The sequence below is a fragment of the Mastigoproctus giganteus genome, chromosome 7 (genome assembly GCF_048544385.1).
Source record: "Mastigoproctus giganteus isolate SK-2022 chromosome 7, ASM4854438v1, whole genome shotgun sequence".
NCBI classification, from domain to species: Eukaryota; Metazoa; Arthropoda; class Arachnida; order Uropygi; family Thelyphonidae; genus Mastigoproctus; species Mastigoproctus giganteus.
This window is the reverse complement of record NC_143581.1, coordinates 6,831,750-6,847,321: the sequence shown is the minus strand read 5'-3', so window position 1 is coordinate 6,847,321 and position 15,572 is coordinate 6,831,750. Positions and strand designations below refer to the sequence as shown.

General features: G+C 36.4%; 1 protein-coding gene across 1 annotated transcript in view; it reads left to right on the top strand.

Moving 5' to 3' along the window:
* Window positions 1–15,572, top strand: part of LOC150082462 (piezo-type mechanosensitive ion channel component-like) — an 861,219-nt gene that overhangs the window by 693,033 nt on the left and 152,614 nt on the right. The window contains 1 exon segment of the mRNA XM_090377768.1: window positions 5,942–6,028. Within this exon segment, the coding sequence (XP_090233894.1) occupies window positions 5,942–6,028 (87 nt within the window).

The following is a 15,572-nucleotide window of genomic DNA, read 5'->3' as shown; positions in this document are numbered from 1 at the left end:
TCAGTGGTGATGGGATTCTTCCTTTTGCTTAGAATAATCACCTGACAGAGCATAAATTCAAATTGAGGAAAGACAGATATAGGATAGATGTGCGGAAGTTTGCCTTTAGCCAGCGGGTAGTTGGTTGGTGGAACAGACTTCCGTCCTTTGTTGTGGAAGTTGATAGCCTAAATAAATTAAGGCTGAGCTGGACAGGTATTTGGTATAAACGGAAGGATGAAATGGGAGCGGGTTTTTTTTTTTTTTTTGGCCGATGCTGCATAAGCTTGCTTTCTTTCATCATATGCCTCTACTAATGCTAATAGCCTAACCCCTCCTGTACACATTGTACTCCCAAAATTTCATTTCTGCATTCCTTATATCTGTGTGACACCACATCTCTGATATCCCAACGATATCTTCCTTTTATGTTTTGACCAACAGCTCAAATTCATCAAATCTATTTACCAGACTCCTAGCATTGGTGTATGCACACGTATACATGCACCTTTTTCTATTCTCAGCTACCCTAACACAGCCCATGTATTTTCTTGTAATGCAATGACTCCCAGCAGTCTCTGGAATGCTGGGAGTCATTGCACCTTGTTTTCCAGGCTTCTGCTCATTTCAATAGAAGCAATGCAAGAATCACTTTAGCAGTTTTCTGACCCACCCAACACTGTCTCAATAGCATCAGCAAATATTCTTGTACCCTTTCTATTTAAGTGTATCCCATCACTGTAGAAGCTGTCTCTCCTGTTAACAAGCACATTGCAGGCTGAGAAAAATTCTACCCCTTGATCCTTGCACAATTCTCCAAAGCCAAATTGATCGACGAGGCTCTCATCACGTTCTCCCTCCTATCATGTCTGGGCAGAATTAGAAACTTTCAAATTCAATCTTAACTCACAGTTTTTTTTTCAACATTGACCTGTAGTTGTGTAATTCTGCCGGTCTCCTACTCTTAATATCATTAGTGGCAATGTGTACAACACTATCACCTTTTTTGCCCTTAAAAGATGATATCTGCTCTACTTGCTTTTCCACAGCAACATGTTCAAGGGGCAACCAGAGGGAGTAATACCCCTGATCTGATTATCAGTAGTGATTCTTCATGCATTAAGAATCTACAGATAAAGGAACCAATAGGTGGCAGTTATCATAGTGTGCTGATGTGGGATTTACTGAAAGATGTAACCACCATCAGGAGTAAAGGGATTGGTTTTTAATTTTGTAAGGATGACTGTGTTGGTCTGACACAGTTTTTAAATTCTATACAGTGTGGCCAACTGATGATGTTACCAGCAGTAAATTCTACAAAGGGTACTAGGAAAGTTTTGCAATACAGCTTTGTTTAATTTTTTTAAAGTAATTTCCTCTACATTCAGTACACCTCTCCATCCTCCGAAACCAATCTTTAAACCAGTTCTGCCAAGTTTCACTAGGGAGTAAAGCACACTCGTTGTCCCAAGCCCGTAGAAGGTCCTCATCACTGGAAAACCGCCTCCCTTTTAGCTTCATTTTCACATGCGGGAACAGTGCAAAGTCGCAGGGAGCAAGGTCTGGACTGTAGGGAGGGTGTTCGAGAAGTTTCAGTCCTGTCGTGGTCAAATATTCGGTGCAGGCTTTGGCGCGGTGAGCTGGAGCATTATCATGATGGAGGTACCATCAGGTGTCCATTCTTGACTTTGGCTGCAGGTTCTTCATAGATCCAATGACTTTAGGCAGGCATTGTTCAGTATACCACTTAGCTGTGACTGTCTTCTGCGTGTCCAAAACGACACGTTCCACAATTCCACTCGATTTGAAAAATACAGCTATCATTTTCTTCTTTACAGATCGGGATTTTCTGACAATTACGGGTGTATCGTCATCATCAAAGACCCAAACTTTGTTTTGAGCCTTGGTCAGCAGATCGTAATAGTACAGCCAAGTCTCGTCACCTGTCACGATATTGTTCACATACCGAGATTGTCCCTTATCAAACTTTTTTAACATCTCCCGGCACCAAGTCACACGTCGTGTCATCTGCTCTTCAGTCAGTTGATGTGGCACCCAGAGAGAACAAAGTTTCTTCACGTGCAAATGATCTTGCAGAATCGAACGAATTGCTGGTGCATTTAGGCCCAAAGTATCCTCTATCTGTTGGTAGGTCACTCGCCTGTTTTCGTCAAGCATTTTCCTCACAGCAGTAACGTTTTCCTCCATAACTGACGTTCGTGGCCTTCCCGGCCTCTCAGAATCCTCCAGAGTGAAATTTCCCCTTTGGAATTCTCTATACCACCTGAATATCGTTGTATGATGTGGACAATCATCATCTAGTGCAAGAGTCATTTCTTCTAAGCACTGGTCTATGGTTAAACCACGCACGAAATTATACCGCAAAACTGTCCTTATCTCATTACGTGACCACGATGCCATCGCAAGCACTTTACACTCTCACTACTAATGAATAACTGAGCCCATCGACTTGGCGCGGCTACTATACACGTATGAACGTGTCTCAACATGCAGCAACAAGCAGATTCCTTTGATTCATTGTTGCGTCATATTACAAAACTTTTCCAAGTACCCTTTGTAAATGGGAAGCAATCTTGTAAGCTACTACCCTTTTCATACTAACTAAGAACTATTGTTTAAGTTTTAGGCTTAAATGAATGTCAGTCAGATGAACTAATGAGTCTCGTGGCAGAGAATAAAAATGCACGGGATGCATATAAATTATCAGTTGACACCGAAACCTATGGAAGATATAAGCTAGTCTGTAATCAAGTCATAGAGCAGGTTAGGTGGGCAAAGTCTGATTAAGAGAAATTTTTGGTGAAAGATGCAAAGACAAACAGCAGAGTTCTTTTTTTATCTTAACTATAGAAGGAAAAGGATGAATCAGATTTGTGCACTTGATATCACTGGTTCGACTGCTGATGATTCTGCTCAGGCTGCTGAATAACTGAATGAGTATTTTGCATTTACATTTACACATATGGTATTCAGGGAGGCAAATTCCAGAAGTTTATCAAACTCTTTTCGGGAGCTAAATGATTTTTTAATAACTGAGAGTAAAGTGGAGGATAAATTGTTGAAATTTAACATTATATAGATACTGGAGTGGATCGAATCTATCTAGTTATATTAAAGGAGGCAGCAAAGGAAGTAAGCAAACCCTTAGCTATAATTATGAGAGCAACCTTGTACTCAGGGGAACTCCCCACAGACTGAAGATTTGCAAATGTATCACCAATTCACAAATGGGATCTAGGGGTGACACGAGTAATTACAGACCAGTTAGTTTATCTTCTGTTCCGAGGAAATTAATTTAGGCCCTGGTTAAGATGCACTGCAGGATCATTTAGACAAGACTCAGACACAGCATGGGTTTGCTAAGGGAAAGTTTTGTTTTATGTGGTTACAAAAGAACTGGATGCAAAAAACAATTTTGATATCATATACTTGGATTTCAGGAAAGTTTTTGATACTGTTGCAGATGGAAAACTGTAGTTCAAATTGGAGCACTATGGCATTAACAGAATGTTGCTGCTATTTATAAAGGAATTGTTGACTGTGAGAAAACAATGTACTGACTGCTGTATAATTTGGAACAGTGTGGTATTAAGGGTAAGTTGCCTTAATATATCTACAATAGATAAAAGAGTGGAAGTGTAATGAAGAATGGCTTGAGTTTCTTCATTACACAATGGCTTGTTTCTTCATTGCAAATTGCAGTGTCTGGAGACTAGGCACTTGCGAGCTGATCTGATTGTAATAAAGCATATCAAAAATAATATTATAAATCTACAACATCACATCACTCACAAACATCAAATAACTTCACAAACAATGAAGTTATTTTATATGAATGTGAAAGAGAATTGCAAAAAATTTATTTGGAGAAACAAAAATGCTGATTTACATGTAAGAAGTTTTATGGAAATTAAAGGGAAAAAGATACACAAAAAATCTCAAAAAGAAACTTTCACAATTTCCTTATATTCAAGGATTGAAAGATATACATTATGTAAAGAATGTGCAAAAAATTATTTTATGTAAGTATAGTTATGTCAAAAATTGTGAATGTGGAATGAAAGTTCGTAAATTATATATGTACTGTACATATATAATCATAGAAAATCAAAACAACATAGAATGAATCTTCTAGAAAAAAATATGAGAAAAAATTAATTAATTTTAAAAGTATAAGAAAATCGCTGAATTTTTTACTTGTTTCACCCATAAAAAAAAATTGAAAAAAAAAAAAAATCAAGTGTTAACGATTTGAAAGGTTTGAGCAAGCTTAATGGGATGGGATTCTTTCTATTGCTCTGTTACGCACTCGAGGGGACATGAATTCAAATTGAGAAAAGACAGTTTCAGAATAAATAGATGTGCAGAAATTTACCATTTGCCAGCAAGTGATTGATTGCTGGACCAAACTTACATTTATGTGCAGTCAACTTCTGTTGTGGAAGTTATAGCTTAAGTAAATTCAGAGAAGAACTAGACAAACTTTTGGAGGGAATGGGTAGGTGAAATGGAAAGGTTTTTTTTTTTTTCTTTTCAGTATGCTGTTATAACTTACTTTCTTGCATCATATGCCACTGCTAATGCTAATGTTAATAATGCATTAATTAACTTAAACTTGTGGGTACCAAATTAGAATGTTTTACTTGAGAAATTTATATTTATGTGTTACCCTTTAAATTTCATTAAACTAATATATAATTGAGTAAGTATAATTTGAGTTCATGTTAATTTCCATATTAAAAACTTAGTATGTAATCCACTTAAATTTTTTACCCCCTGCCTCATTCTGCATTCTTTGATGTGTTTATTTAGTTCCTTATTTTTATTTTCTGTTTTGAGTTTGTTTACTTATTATAAGTAAATGCAAGTAATCCATACATAATACAAGAGATCAGTTCTTAAAAAGTGTAGTGTTATGCAAAATTATGTTATGTAAATATTATGAATTGTAAATTCTGAAAACCATTTAAAAGGTGAGATTTGTGGAACATAGTGATATGAGCTCTAACAAATATTCTTTATCATGTTGCTTGTATTTTATTTCATTACATTTCAATAATATAATGAATAGTAAACAGTAATAATTTATGATTTATATTAAGGGGGGAAGAGTAAAAAGCAGTGACTTGTGTATAAACTGAAAGCATTCTTATTTCTATATTTTTAATCCTTACCAGCTGTGTTTTTAAAGTTCATGCTTTTGTATGTCTTCAAATATTTAATTTTGTAGAGTAATTTCCATACATTACACTGTATTCATGACTGTGCATATCTATCAATATATGTGTGATAATTGATACAAGGACATTATTTGTATCAACATTCATTCATTCATAAATATTTGATACTAGAGAGCTATCAAGTGCTCGATATTTCCTATATTCTATTATATTATGAATCAACAGGGCTTACCTTTATTTTAGATATAAGAAGCTTCTTTTCCAACTCTCCTTGTCCAACTCGCTAATAATTCATGGGGAAGGCGATATCAGTTTTGCAAGACATTGTCATAAAGTTAGATTTTGGAGGTCTAAACTGGCTAATAATTAAGGATCGATTTTTTTCCTTTTTGGTGCTGTGGCAGGAATTTTGAGTTAAATTTAGGGGTCTAATAATTGGATATGGGGTGGGGGGATTGGGGGTTATTCTCTACATTCCTTAAGTCGGACTAGATCTTTTTGGGGTGTCATGTTCACAGGAAGAGAGCTACTCAAAATTCTTCACAAAAGAAGCTTCCTATATCTAAAATAAAGGTAAGCCCTGTTGATTCATAAATATAAATTAATTCTTGAATTCCATCAGTTTTACAATTGAAGGAAAAATAAAGACAAAACTCTTTAAATAATGGATTAGTTATACTTTTTTTATAAATTTTGATATTCTAATTCACAAGTGTTTTTAAACTGATTATATGATTTTTTTTTTAATATGTTCAATTTAGGGATTGGGCTTGTGGAAAGATACTAGCAGAACCGTTCTGCAATCTACCCCATCTGCAACACCTACTTTCAAGGAAAGTTCTGCGAAGGTAAGAGTTCATGTATGGCTTGCAGAAAAAAGATAAGAGTATTACTAATATTGTTTATATTCCCCTAGGAAAGATATTGAAATACTATAAATGTCTATTACAGCTGTTCTCATCCTTTTTTTAATACTTGCACCATCAAAACCAAAATTGAAAATTTTGGTACCACTCATTAAAATATCTATTTTTATTAAGAGAAGTCAAGAATATTCACATAATATGTTATAAATTATACATATTTTTATTTCATTTTTAATACAAAAATTGAACAGACTAAGTAAAAAATATTAAACAAAACAATACAAAATAAATTATTAAATATTTGATTAACATGGTGATTTAATTGTAATCAATACCAATAAATGTAATAAATTGGGAGAACTTGGATAAATATTTAACAAAAATAATTGACTTAATGTGACATGAGCTTGCTTGACAGGAATTAGTTTCTTTATATCTGGTTCTATTTTACTTAATTTCAAACAAATTTGGCTCCAACGTGAGTTTTGTTCTACATTTGTTTTTTAAATACATCATAAAAGAAAATCATGTTTCACATAAATATGTCAAACAAAATGGCATTAAAATTTGTATTGCTCTTTCTGAAATTTCTTTAAAATCTTTCTTATGCTTAATCCAAAAGTTAGTGTTTTTGAAATCATCCATTAAATTTCTGTCACAAGAAATTTCTAAAAGTTGCTTTTTCTTCAGAAGAAAAATATTCTGGTAGATAATCTGAAGAAAAATGGATTCCTGATACCGTTTTCTTTTTCATAATCTTCTGGGAAATACAATTTGATATTATGTATTTACTGAAAACAATGACTTTTTATATTTGATACTAATTCATGTCTCAATATTAAATTTTCTCCAAGAAAATTTTCTAAACTTGGTAGGAAACTTAAGACCTTTTTATCCAAGTCTTTCAGGATTAACTCAAGTTTTTTATTATTGCATTTACTTTGTGACTGGTAAAGTGTAAAGTGTGTTTAGGGTCAAATGGCACCAGGGGTTTCCCTCATCTCCACATAGTTAGTTTACATTGTCATGTGATACAGTTCACTGTCAAGGACAGATTTACAAATATATGGATCTTGAGGTGTGTGGTGGCATGTACCATTGTTCCTCTGGCCATTTAGCCACCAGACCCCCCCTGATGTTGCCCGCACTTTGCCCTGTGGAGGCAGACCAGGTACCCAGTAGTTTTAGTTTACTCTGGCAGGTCCTGCCACCTCGTTTCCTGAGATTTCAGTAGCTAGACAGAGACTAGCTTAATATGGGCCAAAATGTGGGTGAATTTAATTTAGATGTTAAAGTTTGACCTGTGAGGTGACAATATACACTGGCTTGCAGATAGAGAGGGAGAGGAGACTTAAGACTGGTGGGAGAAAGACAAGAAATGGGGTTAATAGAGGAGATGTCCCCATTATAAGTCAGTGGGGCATGCTATGCCCCCAACAGGAGGAAATCTGGATTGGGGAGGAAGCAGGAGGACTGCCTCTTCCTCTGCCACCAAGGGAGGGGGAAAGAAAGATGGGCCCAGCAAATGTGCTGGTACTAATCACCATCATAGCTAGCATATGCAGAAAGCTCTGCAGTCTCATTCGGCTGGTCCGAAAGTCGTTCTTGGGACTATGACCTGGCCAGGAGGCTCCATGTGTCACATGGTCATCCTTTGATGGGGCGGTGTCATCTATATGATGCTCTTATGATGTCTAATCACTGAGGAGCAGATTGTTCCTGGCTGTATATGCCAAGGACATTGCAGTCAATTCAGCTGAGTACAAAGTCACTTGTTCAACTGTGTTCTGTCCGGGGCGTCCACATATTGAGCGTACACCTTTCGTGGGTCAGGTCCGGTTAGTATGATCCTCTTTTTTTTTTTCTCTCTGTGGCCGTTAGTTGTTGGTTTGTATTGTTTGCTGTCATTGGCACTTGGTGACAGTGAATTCTTGAGGCTGGTGAGTGTAGTGTTGCAACTTCTAGACATAATTTGGTCAAAGTTCCCACTGGTGGGTTATTCATGGTTGTTGCTATTGTGGTGGTGGATGCAGGAAAGAGTTCATATTGAGTGAAGGCACTATAGGTATCTCTTTCAGTTAGTATCAGGTATTCCTGGTTGTAGCATTATTCGGGTGGTGTTTATAAATCAGCATTGGAGATCCACTGACCGGGCTAGCCGGGTGGGTAAAGTGCCTGCCTAGCAACCCAAAAGTTGCGGGTTCGAATCCCGCCTTGGGCTTGGATCAAAGTACTGCAAAAACTTTGGGAAGTGCATTATGGCCACAGAAGCCGATGCGCCAACAACTACCAAATAAAAAAAAAAAAAAAAAGTGGAGATCCTCGTACAGTGGGCAGCCATACATCAAGTATGTATGTATGTATGTATTTAACTTTCAAAGGGTGGCACCTGGACATACATCCATCTCCACCAATTTATCATATAATACCATGTTCTCATAATGGCCTGTTAGTGTAAGTGTGTGTAATGTGTTATAAGTGAAACAGGCTACTCTGCCACCAGGTGATAGTCCGTTGGGCAATTATCACCTGGCACCCATCCCTGGCATGAGGAGTTAAGCCTGGGTCTACTAATTCTGGCAGTGCATATTGCACCTAAATCCTGCTCCCACCAGTAGAGGTGCAAGACTGGTGGGTGCAAGTAGTCCTGCTCTTGGGGGTGCCCACACCCAAGAGCCAGGAAAAAAAAAAAAAAAAAACATGCAACAACTAGGAGAATACTTCTTACCAGTGAGTGCAACAATCCCGCCTCATGATTATTCCACAAAGCATGCTAAAAAAAAAAAAAATAAAAATAAAAAATAAATGTTAGCCTGCAAAACCGTTGAAATTCTACAAAATTCCTTTCATTAGACAGCCAAATTAATTCAGAACCCCTAATAAAATTAGGTACCAAATTAAATAAGTCTAATCTAAATTCATTATACAAATTGCATTCATATAAGATATGATCCCATGTTTCCAACTTTCCACAAACACAGTAAGGATCTTCCACTAAACCAAACTGATGCAACTTACTTTTTAAGTAACCATGCCCTGTAATCAAATATGAGCATTCCATACTTGGATAAAACCAGCAATGCAATTTGTTATTAAAATTAAATTCGACACTAGGTATAAATAAATAAGTTACTCTACCAGTACTACTGGAATCCCAACGGTCCTGCCATAATTTAATTAATTTCACCAAAATTTCTTTCTTCTGTTTGCTGATTGCAGAAGAAACTTCATTAGTAATCCCCATAAATGTAATTTGTATTCCCTTACGTATAAAATAACAAAAAGCTCTGTACACGACTGCTAAATCCAAAGGCAATACTCCCGCAATCACCTGTAGAGCATTAGTCAAAACGGTCTTACAAACACGCAAAATAGTTAAAAACATTATTCTTTGTATTAATAGTTTTTGTTTAAATTTTACATTGACAGTATGAACATACCAAATTGATGCAGCATATGACACAATCGGAATAAAAATAGCTCTATAATATAGATACAAAATGCATTTACCTAATCCCCAATCTTTTCTGGTAACCCTAGCTATAGCAGCAGTGTAACCCTAACTATAGCAGCAGTCATAGTATTACTTAAATAATTCAAATATTGTGAAAATGATAACTTATCATCCAAGATAACCCCTAAATATTTTACCTGGGAAACAAGAGGAATTTGTTTACTAATAATCGAGGTGGTCTGTTGTAGTCTAATTTTCCTTTTAACAACATCATGACAGTTTTAGTTGATGAAATTTTTAGTTTATTTAATGTAGCTCAATCAGTCAAATCCTGAACAATAACCTCCATTCTACTTTCTAATACTGCTCTAGATCTTCCTGTCACGCACAAAACCAAATCATCAGTATAAGCCACCTTATAACAATTAGGGATTGCCTCCGTAGCCGAGTGGGCAGGAGTGGGAGTGCAGTAGCACACGCTCTTTGAGTAGACCAGGGTTCAAGCCCCTGACTGCTGAATACGGTCGATCTGCCAACCCGCACTGGACCAGCGTGGCAGATTATGGTCCATTTCCCTCAGCATGAATTGTTGAGGAGGCTTCCATCCTGCAGTGGGTTGATAATGGCTGCACTTTACTTTTTTTTTTTTTTTTTTATAACAAATCAGGACAATTTAATTCTCTTTAATGAAAAAAGAACACTTTGATACCATACGGTATCAAATGCTCCTTCGAAATCTATAAATAATGCTAACATATTTCTCACCAGAATTTACACTAAAATTAATCAAATCGTGTAGGGCATCCTCTGTTGAACTATTTCTCTTAAAACCATACTGATATTTAAAACGAAGATTTTCTTCGTTGAACAATTTCTCTAGCCTTAACAGCAACATATTGAGAGAATTGTGGTGGTGGATGCAAGAGAGAGTTCATATTGAGTGAAGGCACTATAGGTATCTCTTTCAGTTAGTATCAGGTATTCCTGGTTGTAGCATTATTCGGGCAGTGGTTATAAATCAGCAGTGGAGATCCTTGTATGGTGGGCAGCCATACATAGTGTCCCCATGTCTTGCATAGACCGCAATGGTATAGGGCGGGTGTCACTTAATCCAAATCCATGAAGTTTTTCTCTTATAGTGCCATGGCCAGTCAACAGGTAGGTGGCGAGAAGTCCATGAGAAAGCCAAGGTGGATAGTTTGGATACACCAGTTGGATATTGGGAATGAATTTTTTAATGATTTCACCTTTGATGTCTGCAAGTGGTTTGCCAGGTCTGGTTGGTGTGTGCGAGGAGACACTTGCATTCCATTTTGTGGTCGGTTTCAGGGTCCACTGTGAAGTTCAGGTGGTTAGCCTCCCATTCTTGGAGAGTTGATATGTTATGCCGTGGAAGACTATTTCCAGATCTGTGGGAAGAGGCCCCGTCAGGGCCTGGAGAGTGTGTATGCTTACAGTATTGCAAGCTCTTGTTATTGTAGGTAATATATACTGCTGTGTGGTTTCCAGTTTTCTTCTATTGATGGCCATGGTGGCCTTCTGGTACTACACACCAGGCATACATTATGGCAGCAGGAAGATGTTTTTATAGAATAGCTTGAGGGTTCTCTTGAGACCCTCATGAACAAGAGCAGAGTATCTTCTGATCTTTTTCTATATGTAGGTCAGATGAGGGGTGAATGACAGGTTATTGTCTAGGACAACCCCAAGGTGTTTTAGCTACTTTGTGAGCTTCATTGTAGTGCCTTGGATGCGGATTTGGAGTGATCTCGATGTCCGGGGTACCTTTTAGCAGCAGTACTGAGTTGGTCTTGGTTGAGGATATGCAAAGATTCTTTTCATCAGCCCACTTCAGTAAGGTGTCAGTGGCTTGAGTAGCAGAAGCTTCTAGCATGACTCTGCTCTCCTCTCTCAGTACCAGGGCTGGGTTGTCTGTGTATACCTAAGTTGTCATGGTAAATATGCTAATCTAGCCAACCATAATTCATCAGAGAAATAGTCTTTTAATTCACATTTTGAATCGGAAAGGAAAACTTGCACTTCCGATCAAATTTCAAAAAGATGTTTAAAACTTTACCTCTGGACAACCATCTAGCTTCACCATGCAGTAGTAGTTTTTAATGGTCACTCCCCATTTCTTGGCATAAAATTTGAACTTATACAAATTTAGTTCACGGGATTTAATAAAATTACAATCTTAGCCAACAGATCTAAAACAGTTTTCAGCTCTTTGTGTATTGCTTTTGTAACCAAGACTTCACAGTGAATACTGCAGTGAGTGAACTTAGCTTCAGGATATGCAGAAACTAGCTGCAACACTGCTATGCTTTCCTGTTAAAGTCCAAGCTCCATCAGTTATTTATAACGGAAAACAAGAATATTGTTTTCCGTTATAAAATTGTCCAATTTTTTAAATATTTCATTTGCAGTTGTTTTACTAAATCCTCAACACGGCACAGTAACTTACTAAAGCAACAATGCATACCGAAAGCAATACTGCCATGTAAGAGAGTTTTCCAGGAAGGAATAGCAAACACTATGAGATAAGACTCAGTATCGATTATAAGCTTTCTTTGAAATATATAGCTATCTACACGCAGGTTGAATAAACAAAATATTTGAAAATCAGCTCATGATTTGTGAACTCCTGTTAGATTGAAAAAAGTGAAGAAAAACATATAATTATTTACCTTTAGAAGGAGAAATTTTTAATATTTTATTTTTCATAATTTCATAAATTTTAAAAATTCAATCGTTCATTATTCATGTACCACCAAATCCTTTTCCACATACCACCAGTTGAGAAATGCTGGTCTGGTATATTAGAAGTTGCCAAGCAGTTGTGAAACAAATTAATGCATTTACTATAACCTTAAATCTCCTTCTACAAAAAGTAGGTCATGCCAAGAAATTGCAATTTTTCCCTTTGCTGTCTTTTAAAATTTTATGAAGAGAATTATTGCACATTTTAAGTTTTGTTTAGTGTTTCAAATATTTTGTACACTGGAGTATAATATAGTTATATTATGAAAATGAGGTTAGTACTGTTTAAACCAATGTTAAAAGTTACAAAAAGCATGTATGTATATGGTGTTTATGGTGAAAATAAACACATTGCAGCAGTTGAAAAATGAGATATACACATTGCAATTGGAAAACGAGACTGATTCTAGAAAAAATAATGATCCCATGTATGAGTAAACTAACCTTGGTTTTTTCAAAGTGACTGGAATTACTGATGGAAGTCCATGACTATTATGCTGTTCAACGTTCTCATCACAGCTCTTTGAATGGTGTTGACATCATTAAAAATAAGCCTTTCAGTGGTTCCCTGAGCTTCAGGAACAAAAAGAAGTCACACAGGGCTAAGTCTGGTGAATACAGTGGATGCGACAGTATGCAGACTCTTTTTGCTAGTCAAAAACTCCCAAACAACAAGAGCCTTGTGGCTTGGTACCTTGTTGTGCAAGAGGAACTAACTGCTGTCTTCTCTATACAGAGGTCGCACCCGATGGATTCCTTTCAACAAACATTTCAAAATGTCTAGATAGTAAGTAGCAGTAACACTCTTGCCATTGGGCATAAACTCTGTGCACAATTCCCTTGCTACTCTAGAAAGTGATGAGTTTTGTTTTTGTCCTTTCTTGACGAAATCTTTTTTGGGTTTGGGAACGTCTACAGACTGCCACTCTGCACTTTGTCGTTTTGTTGTGGGATTGTACTGAAAGTACCTTGTTTTGTCACCTGTGACAACTGAATTCATGAAGTTGGGTTTGCCTTTATTTGCCTCAGTGAGTTCTCTGCAGTGTTCATCTCATGCCTGTTGTTGACAGTCTTTTACTGAATGTGGAAAAAACTGTGCACAGACCCCCTTTTTTTTTTTTTTTTCCCCCTCTTCAAATCCTGGGTTATTATTTGTAAAATGGTTTCCTTATTAATGCACAGATCTTCTGAAATAATCTGAGCGCTGCACATCAATCATTGATAATGATTTCCCACTCCTTTTCAATCAACTCTGATGTTCAAACAGTTTTGTGGGGTCCAAATATTCGTTATCTTCCAGCAATTCTCTTTGTGAGTGAAACATTTATACTACTTGAACACACGTTCATGAGACAGACACTTCTCTCCATACACTTGCTTCATCATTTAAAACATTTCCATGGCACTTTTGCCCAGTCAAACACAAACTTGATGTTTGCTGCTCTCTGTTTTTGCCCCACGACACAAACACAGCAGAGAATACAGTTCAGCTCACATTACATCCTGAAATTGCAGCAATTTCTGTGACCTTGACTGTGGTGCTCAAGGAACAATCACTTTTCATTTCAATGTACTTTTAGTAGATGGCAGCACCAGCACTCGTCTCATAATATCAGTCTCTTTTTCCAATTGCTGCACTGTGTACTAGTCACATTTACACAATACTGCAAGATATAAATCCCTGTGTAATATTTTTATAAAATTTATGCGGAATTTGGTTCTAAGTTTTCAGATTTCTCAAGTCCTTTGATAATGTATCCAGGGGCTCACATCTGGTGAGTATGGGCTTGGCACTCCCAGGGTCCTGAGCTGGATATCATCATTCTTCTTTTTCTTGGTGATTCCCTTCTACTCTCTCTCTCTCTCTCTCTCTCTCTCTCTCTCTCTCTCTCTCTCTCTCTCTCTCTCTCTCTCTCTCTCTCTCTCTCTCTCTCTCTCTCTGGGTAATTTGGATTTTTTTTTTTTGGCTAGTGCAGCCTCAGGCTTCCTTGTACCATATGGCTAATGATGATGATAATAATGGGCACATCATTAAAAGCTACTACAACGAGTAATTTAGACTTTGGTATTGGTATAGGAAGGGAAAGACTAGCCTAAACTTAAAAGATGTTTGTTATCTTTAATGGTAAAAACATGCAGTTGCCCTCTAATAATCTTAGTATGAATCTTCCATGGGGATTGCACACTGGCAGATTTTCCTTATTGACAAAATTATGAATAGCAGTTATTTAAATTAATAATAACAAGTAATATAAAAAAAAAATTTTTTAAAGTCAATTCCTACTTAGGTCAACAAAGAAAAATTTTATTTTAGTTACTTTTTATTAAATAATTACAATTAATATAAATATATACAGGCATACCTCGAATAACGAATAGGATGCGTTCCACGAAGTTACTTCGTTAAGCGAAACTTCGTTTTCAGAGGTAAAAATACTATGGCCAGAATAGGGATACGTTCCTACGTAAAGAAAATGAAACTTTTTTTTCGAACAAAGAAAAGTTTTATTAAATAAACAGTCAACTTACATAGAAAGTGAAATCATATTTTAAAATATGAGTCTAAAGTTGATTGTTTATGCTCTTTTTCTCTTTCATTTAACAATTGCCTATACGGAGTTATTGCATTTAACACTGATCGCTTAACAATAACACTTCTTCCTAAATCAGGATCATTTTCACTAAAAAAATTTAAAACGTTTTCAATGTCATTTAAGCACCTTTTTAAATCTTTGGTTGTTAACACTTTTTCGGCAGGAACTTCTTTAACTTCGTCTTCATTATCTTTGTCTTCGTTTCTAACAAGGTTTTCTAAATCTTCCAGTGAAAAACCATCTTCTGCATTCAACAAATTTCTAACATCCTCTTCATCGACATTTTCGGAACCTATTGATTGAGCCATCTGGATAACTTCATTTCTAATTTCTTGGATGTTATTTTCTTGTTCTAGTACAACTTCTGGCCATATTTTGCGCCAAACTCCATTTAAGCATTTCTTAGTCACTTCTTTCCAAGAACTATCAATGTTTTCAATTGCGTTTTTAATGGTGTAGTTTTTCCAAAAAGTTTTAACTGTCATTTCCTCTTTATCCTCTAGTTCAGTTAAATTGCTTAATGTTCGACGCACATAATAAGCTTTAAATGATGCTGTTACTCCCTGATCCAATGGTTGAATCAGGGAAGTTGTGTTTGCTGGAAGAAACACAACTTTGACAGGAATGCATGTCCAACGTGTTAAGATCAGTAGGATGTCCCGGAGCATTGTCTAACAACAAAAGAGCTTTTTCTTCACAGTTGTTTTTTTCACAA